We start from the raw sequence: 8,306 nt of genomic DNA on the forward strand, positions 1-8,306 counted from the left end.
GTGGGAAGAGACTGGACAAAAATCGTACACCTATGGATGAGGTCAGTGGGGGGGCGGGTAAGGGCAGAGGGTGGGGTGGAAACCGGGTGGAGGGGAGCTATGGGGGGAAAAAAGAGGAACAACTGTAATCTGAACAATAAAGATTTAATTTAAAAAACAAACAAACAAACAAAAAAAACCCAAAAAAAAAACCCGGGGCACTTAGTTCTGCTTTGAATTTGCTCACTGGCCTCTCTTCTCTGGAGAATAATTTTAGTTTGATGAGAAAACCCTCGGGGTGTTAGTCCTGCAATTCCACTGCGTGGTTTCGCGTTAGTGCTGCTCTGGGGGCCTGGGTGAGCTTGGCGTCGTCACTGCATTCAGGCCTGGGGGACGTGGTGACAAAGGAGGACTGGGTGTCCTGTCGTCTTCTGTGGTCTGGGGGTCTGTCCTGGGGGACTGTGGGGAGGGACAGGGCGAGGCCTTGGGGACAGGGAGCTTGAGGCTCACAAACCTGTGCGGCCTCAGCCTCAGGGTGAACAAGGTGCATCCAGGTGGCAGCAGGCCCGCAGGAGGCTCAGCTGGCATCATTGATGAGAGTCCGAGAGGGATCCAGCAGGCGCTCTCGCTCGCCCTCCTCTGCTGGGGACTGGCCGCGGGACAGGCGTGCCAGCAGCGGGCGGTGCAGCCCGTTGTAGAGGGCAGTGCCCGTCAGGAGGATGAGGAAGCCGAGGATCTGCAGCGGGTGGAAGGCCTCCCAGCCCAGCGCCAGGCTCAGTGCCCAGATGACGACGGTCCGCAGGCTGTCCAGCACCATGCGGGTGGTGGCACTCATCTCCTTGGTGACGCTGATGCCCGCAAAGTTGAAGAAGGCGATGCTGCTGATGTTGCCCAGCAGCGCCAGGGCGATGAGCGGCTGCCGGCCCACCTGGCAGAAGGCGTCCAGGGCGTCCTCCAGCATCCCTCGAGGGTTTCCGCTAAAGGAGCCGGCAGGGATGTAGTACATGGGCACCAGCAGCAGGGACAGGATCACGAAGCCAAAGAGGCCTGGGGAGAGAAGGGAGCACGTCACACTCTCTGCTTGGCCCTGACTCCCACTCCCAGCACATCGGGGCCAGCAGGCCCCCCCTCATCTCCTGCCACCCGTCCTCGTGGCCCCCACACCAGGGCCTTCCTCTCAGGGCCGAGAGCCGTCCCCTCTCATCCGGAGTTCACAGCGGCCACTGAATGGGCTCCAGCTGCCCTTCTCCACGTTAACCCACATTTTCCGACTACACCAGGAGAAGTGCATTTTACGTTGCGGCCAGTATACGCATGCACAGGCACACACACACACACGTGTGCTTTCACAGAACAGCAGCTACCCTTACAGTGTGCAATGCTCTCTGACTTCTCAATTCCAGTCTACTCGTTTAAAAAAGAATTGCTGGTCATCACCACTACGGTGCCCACGAGTGTGGAAAACCGCTCTCATTCAGCGTCACTGGCCTGTGATAAGGAGCTGAACCAGAATGTAAATCAATGCACCGCTTCATTCAGAAAGTCTGGCTAGGGAAAAAAGGAGCAGAAACAGAGTATCCGTGACAATGTCGGTGATGTAGTTATGAACATTCTGCCGTAGCCCTCAGCTCACTGTGGGCCAGGCACAGAGAGCAACCTGACGAGGCCACAGGCCACATTTGGTAGCATTGCTCTAATCCTCCCTGCTAGTTTCATATTTTTAAAGCATAATTTTAATAGTTATTTCCCTGCTTTAAAACCTCTGGTGGTTCTTCCCTGCCTGTCACTTAAATTCACTTGCCTGATGTTTAAGGTTCTCCATATGAACTTGACCTGATCATTCTCCCAACATCAAACCTGCATCTCGCCCAAACGATTCCTCACTGGGTTGTAAACTCAGGTCCAGCTCCCCATGTCTTCGCTCTGTCTGGGGTTCCCTCCTTCCTACTCTGCCTGTTGAAATTGCAGCTCAAATGCCACCTTCCCTGACCCAAGGCGCTCAGGTAGGCTTGGCAGGTGCAACATCACTTGAGCACAGGTGGCCCGAGCTCAAACCACTGCTTGGTCACTTCTTGCTGGTCAGCGCCCCTAGAGTGAGGCTTACAACTAATTCATCTTCAGCCTCATCCTCCCTGAGCTCCTGGCCATGTGCACGACGTACGTGGCGAAGGGAGGAAGGAAGCGGGGCAGGATGCTCACCCCTCCCAGTGGTCCCTGGCACCTGGACCTGTGCTCCTACATGTGAGTTCACTCCACATGCTACCCTCCAGTGTGCCCCCGACCAGCGCCCTCCCCCCAGCCCCTGCGCTCACTCACCCTCCGTGCCAACTGCCCGCAGAGGGTGCACATTGTGCTTGTAGACGAACTTCTCCTCGAGCACCATCTGGATGGAGACGATGATCTGGGCCATGATGATCAGCAGGTCCCCTGTGGGAAAGGACCAACAGGCCCAGGGTGAGGGGGGCAGCGAGCCAGAAGGGGCTGTGGACAGGGTGGTGGGCCCAAAGCTGAGGGAAGACGGCCCCCAAGGGGACAGAACAACAGCCCATGACTTTTGCAGGACAATACAGTTCACGAGGCACAGTCATAACATAACTAATCTGCTGGCCCCCCGGGGGTGGGGGTAGGTTGATAAGGCAGCACCTCACCCCCTCTGGGCTGAGGTCCCAGAAGGCCCAGAGGCCTGCAGAATGGGGTAAGCAGGTCTTTTGAGCACAGGCGTGGAAACAAACATTTCTGGATTAATCCTACCTCTGAGTGACCAGGGTGGTCACTTCATTGTAGAATGGGCTGCACTGCTTTCTTTCTGGAGTAAGTGCTCAATACATGTTCATCTCTCTCCTCCCCCAAATCCAGCGGTTTGGGTGCAGACAGGTACATCACAGCACACGCTCTCTGCTTCCTCTGACCCCCGGTTCCTTATCTACCCATTTCTCATGCTGCTTGGGCCTCTGGCCTCCCCTACACTCTATTTGCCAACTTGAGAGCAGGTGCATGTCCACAGCAGTGGGTCCCCACAGGCCCACCCAGGGCTTGGCATGCAGCAGAGCTTGTAACAGCTTGTTGATTGGCTCTGTGCTGGGCTCCTAGAGGACAGGAAGGGCGGCCCCTGGGTCCCAACCCCGCTGCACCTGTGATCACTTCGCTGAGCTTGTGCTGATCGTCGTGCTTGCTCAGGAGGTCGGCCAGGCCCACGACCACCAGCCCCGCGATGGTGGCGAGGATGCCCAGCCACTGGCTCAGCACCAGCCTCCGCCCCAGGAAGGCCACTGAGAACAGGCCTGTGAATATGATCACTGCTCCCCGCAGCATCTGGAAACTGGAGGCGCTGGTCATGTTCAGGGCTGGGAGAGGAGACACGTGACATTAGTTCCTGAGAGTCAAGGCTGTCTGTCCGCCGAGGTGTTCTCGGGGTGAAGACATGACTCCCACGTGGTATGTGCTCAGTGAATCTCGGGTGAGCGTGCGTTTGTGAAAGTCTGTGGGAGAGGGCCGGGGTGGTGAAGATGAGCTGGGGTGGGAGTGGCTGTTTCATCAATGGCCCCCTTGGGTCATGGGCTTCTCTGAGCCCTACTTGGCCTGGCCTGGCTACTCACCCACATACATGATGCTGGTCCCGGTCATGTCGCAAAGGGCTGGGGCCAGGAAAAGAAGGGGGTTGAAGGGCTGCTGGGGATCCATGCTGGCATCTGAGTACCTCGCGGCTCTGCACCGGAGCAGGTAGAAGGCAGCCAGGCAGGAGAACTCCCCCAGGAACATGCCCACCGCCTGCAGGGACAGAACCCTAGGAGTTTAGAGCTGGAGGGAGGGTCACCTTCAACAAAAATATTTTAAACATAACCTTTCTTCAAACAGGAGCTTACCTATAACCCCAACACATAGAACTGGCACAAGCAACGCTGCTGTGTGTGGGAGGCCAGACTGCCGCCTGGGTCACCCCTCAGCCCCTTGAACATCTTGACACAAACCCTAAGGCTGTGTAGAGCCTTGTCTGAAAACCGCTGATCTAGGCCAACCCCTGGTCAAGTTCCAGATGGATAAACAGGCCCAGAGAGGCTCAGGAATTTATTTAAGGTCACAGAGCAAGTTGCTGGCAGAGCTGGGCTGAAATCCGGGTCTCCTACTTCCCTGTGGAGCAATAAGGTGCCTCCTATTTATGGTCCCTGTCCCTGTGGGGTCTGGGCTCCCGATGGATGGAGAGCAGGTTTTGCCATGAGGGTTGATGTTTTCCAAATGTGTCCTGACTTAGACGTGGTGAGGGCTGGCCTCACGGTGCCCACTCAGGCCTCTCACGGAGGACTGTGCCCTCTGCCCCTTCCAGGGCACGCACACTCTGGCCTCTCTTCTGGGGAGGGAGAGAGACGTGGCTAGCTCTCCTGGGAGCAGGGGGAGACTCCACCCCCAGGACCGGAAACAGCAGGGCCTCCGGGGCCAGGAGGCCTGGGTGACAGGAGGTGGGGAGGATTGGGAGGTGGGGAGGGTCGTGGGGAGGGTGGGGCAGGTACCTGGAGGAAGGGGTGCTGGAAGCTGTGCTCCTTGCTTCCTCCACAGCCCTGGGCCACGAAGTTGTCAGCCCACCTGCAGCAGAGAGAGAAGGTCAAACCCTGTAGCGCAGCGGGTGCCTGCGGACAAGCTTGCTCCTCCCAAGGCCAAAGGCCATAGTTGGGGGACTGGGCCCAGAGTGGGGCTCCCTCTCAAAGGGGCCAGTCTCCGCGCAAGGAGTCTTCATCTGGGGGTGTGGACAGAATGTGGGGACTTGAGAACCTTTCGCTGAAATGTCATGAACCTCTAACTGAAATTAAGCTTTCCCTCAAATTCTGAACGCAGCATTGTAGCACTGGGGCTTTGTCACAGAAACCACAGCTAGTCTCACGACCCCACGAGGGTCGTTGCGGATGCTGGGAAGTATCATCACACTCATCACTGCTCCAAATTTATAGTAATTAGGCCCACTGTTTACAATTTTATGTGCTAAGAAGCATATAGACCCATATTACTATCATGAACTTGCCCTTTTAATGTTCTGATAACTTCATGTCAGCATACTTGGCTTTTTCTGTGATCCTCAGTCTTTTATTTGCACATTTTAAAACATTACTTTAGGATTCACCAGATTATCAAAGAGACATACAGCACAACAATATCAGGAATCACTGGTCTCCAAGGGCACTGGGGCCTGGGAAATGCCGCCTGACGCAGACACCTGGTCACCTTCCTGTGACCGGAAGGCTTGGAGGGTCTTTCCAGTGCAGACGCGAAGGCAGATGGCAAGTGCCCGGCACCAGTGAGCACCCTGGCAGACGGCATAACTGCTTATGGCTCGCTTCCCCAAAGAGCCCACACAGGCCCAGAATCCTTCACGGCCCAGGGCGCTGGACAGCTCCCACCAACATTCTGCGTCGTCTGCCGTCTGTGCACTGAAGTTCCGTCCTTGGGTTTCATTTTTGCTGGGCTTGGTTGTGTCCCTGTGGTCTAGTATGATCTCTCTCATTTGAAAGCCCTTCCGAGATTTGGGGACGTTTCCACCTTCTGATTGTTCTAATCTCCTGGCTAAACAGCCCAGCCCTTCCTAACCTCTCACTTCCCTGGCTGCTGGCTTCTGGAAGCGCGCTGGCGGGCCAGGCCCCGAGCCAGGGGCATGTGATCTGGCCCAGACTGAGCCTGGAGAGACAGTGACCCCTCTCTCACGTGGGATGCCCTGGTTAGTTGACACGACTGTCTGCTGACTCAAGTTAGTTGACACAACTTGGACTGCGTCATACTGCTGACTCAAGTCACTCAGACCCACGGCTGCTTCCTGTGGGCTGCTGGCCGGCTCCCTCTGCAGCACCCACCGAAGGCAGAGGCTGTCTCTAAACGAAGAGATTCAGGACTTCTCCCAAAAAGTCGGTCAAGAGCAGCCACACTGCAGTGCCCAGCCCGACTCCAGAGGCATCCTTGCACAAGCAGGGGAGCCTTCTGCTTCCTGTGCCCCCCACAGAGCCACAACCCTGGTTGTGCCAAGCAGTTATGAGTCTGGGTTTGACACACATCCTGGCCAGCCCTGGCTTCTCTGTGCCCTGAGTTTGGGGAGGGGAACAGGAAGGTCTTTCCCACAGCCCAGGGCAAGGGCACGATGCCCGGATGCTGGCAGTGGGAGGGCGAGTTGAGTGGTGATGGAGCTCCTGGTCACCCGGGAGGGCAGCCCAGGCCTATGAGGGAGAGACCACATCTACCCAGGTATCCGAACACATCCCAGGGTGAGTGAGCAAACAGGGCTAAGGCCACCTTATCTCACAGAGGGAGACCCCCACCCACTCCCCGAGATGGGGGTGAGAGGGGCAGTTAGGAGGGCTCGTGGTTCTTGGGAATGACGAGGCCCAAAGGAGAGCTGCAGGGCGGGGAGAGGTTCTGACGTGACTGGCTGGGAAGGCAGAGAGGAATCCGGGTCAGGGGACCGGCTACAACCAGTCCCAGCACCAATGGAGGAAGGCAGCCCTCGCTGCAGAATAAAACCACCCGCTCTCTGGGGTCTCATTTCTGCCCGATCTGCTACAGGTCCCCAGGGAGGGCAGGACATGGGACGTGGGTGGGGGCCACAGACAGCTGTGGCTCAGGGCAGGCATGGTTTGCAAGCTGCTCGCTTTTGCAGAAGAGCCCCCTGGGCGGGTCTGGGGGAGTGAGACAGAGAAGGAGTGAAGAGGTCAAACCTCACCCAGGGCACAGAGCCAACTTCCCCGGACGAACGGAGCAGGTTGGAGAGGCGGGAATTCCTGGGGCTGGAGCCAGGGCTCCTCCAGGAGGGCTAAGGGAGGTCCTGCCAAGTCCATCGGGTCAACCAGAAGCTTTGGTATGGAAGCCCTTCCTCATCCAGAGCAGAGATTGGCAGGTTCAAGATGACAACTCACATCTGTCTCACTCTCTGGTTCCACACTCACTGTCACTTAGAGTAAGTTCAGCATCCAGCAGCTCCCACGTCTCTGTCCCCTGCTCCTGGCACATCACTATACAGAAGCTCCAACATTTTTTGGTTGAATGAATGAGACTTCCAGACCCCTCCAAGCAAGCAGGCAGGTACTAGGTGCAGCCCAGAGGCAATGTCTCATGAGTCCTAATTTCCCACCTGGTCTAAGGTGCCCACTGCTGGTGGGACAAGCTGGGCCCAGGGTGGGGCACTGCGTGGGGAGCTGGATGCAGGGTTGGTGCTGAGCTCCTCCCCTCCCCCACCTCCACCCTAAAGAGCTGTCTTTGCTTTCTCCCAGGGGTGGGTCTGCCTGGACAGGTTGGGGCTGGCAGCATTCCCAGCTGGGGAAAAGGAGTCTTTTTGTATCTGAGGGCCTGGGGATGGCTCACAGCCCAAGGGATTAGGTGTCATGGGGACAGGCTGCCCTGCCCAGGCTCTCTTCAGCCCGGGAGGAGATCAGGCCAGCGGACACTTTGAGAGGAATTAGGCTTCACATCCTGGCCCTGAGACAGACCTCAGTTCATTGTGCAGGCACAGGAGGGCCTCAGTAGCCCAGAACAAGAGCCAAAATCCAGCCCAGTCCATCTGGGGGTGACAGCAATGACCCTAACGTGGGATAGTTCTTGGCTATTTGCAAATCATGTCACTAAGATGTTTTTATAAATACAGGGTTCACTGAGTACTGACTTGGTGCCAGGACTGTGCCCAGCACTTCCCGAGGGTTGTCTGCTCGAAGCCTCACAGGGATCCTCGTTTTACAGATGGGGACTTCAAGGTGTGGGGTGGAGGGGTGGAGAGAGGCGTGTTTAGGCTCAGACAGTTAACAACAGGCCCAAACCCATGTGCTGACATTCACATTCAGAAAAGGCAACAGGCTACCTGGAAAGCTGATTTTGAGTTTCATAGGCTGGACAAGTTACAGTGTTCTTATCTATAAAATGGGGATAATACTGCCCTAGCCGGTTTTGCTCAGTGGATAGAGCATCGGCCTGTGGACTGAAGGGCCCCAGGTTCGATTTTGGTCAAGGGCACATGCCCAGGTTTCGGGCTTGATCCCCAGTAGGGGGTGTGCAGGAGGCAGCCGATCAATGATTCTCTCTCATCATTGATGTTTCTCTCTCTCTCTCCCTCTCCCTTCCTCTTTGAAATCAATATATATATATTTTAAAAATGGGGCTAATACTAATGAATTGTCAAAAGTAATAAATAAGATATGTAAGACCAGGTACATGGCAGGTGGTCAATCAAAGTTCTTTTCTGCGCCTCTTCCCTTTCCCCTTGATTGAGCAGGAGCCACCGCCCCTTGTGGTACACCAGGCTCTGCTCCCGCCTAAAAGCTCTGGAAGAGCATCCCTCCTCCGGGGAGCATCCTTCCTCCGGGGAG

The 8,306-nt window shown here is 56.4% G+C and overlaps 1 protein-coding gene across 1 annotated transcript; it reads right to left on the reverse strand.

Annotated features, from left to right (window-relative positions):
- Positions 1–130: 130 nt before the first annotated feature.
- On the reverse strand, positions 131–4,900 carry SLC35F6 (solute carrier family 35, member F6). The gene is made up of 6 exons (XM_005874965.2): positions 4,853–4,900; positions 4,485–4,649; positions 3,576–3,747; positions 3,111–3,323; positions 2,296–2,406; positions 131–1,026 (listed from the first exon to the last, which is right to left on the reverse strand). Exons 1-6 carry the CDS (start codon positions 4,898–4,900, stop codon positions 557–559), a joined length of 1,179 nt encoding a protein of 392 aa, XP_005875027.1. The 3' UTR covers positions 131–556.
- Positions 4,901–8,306: the final 3,406 nt, after the last annotated feature.

Source organism: Myotis brandtii, unplaced genomic scaffold (assembly GCF_000412655.1).
Source record: "Myotis brandtii unplaced genomic scaffold, ASM41265v1 scaffold454, whole genome shotgun sequence".
Taxonomy (NCBI): Eukaryota; Metazoa; Chordata; class Mammalia; order Chiroptera; family Vespertilionidae; genus Myotis; species Myotis brandtii.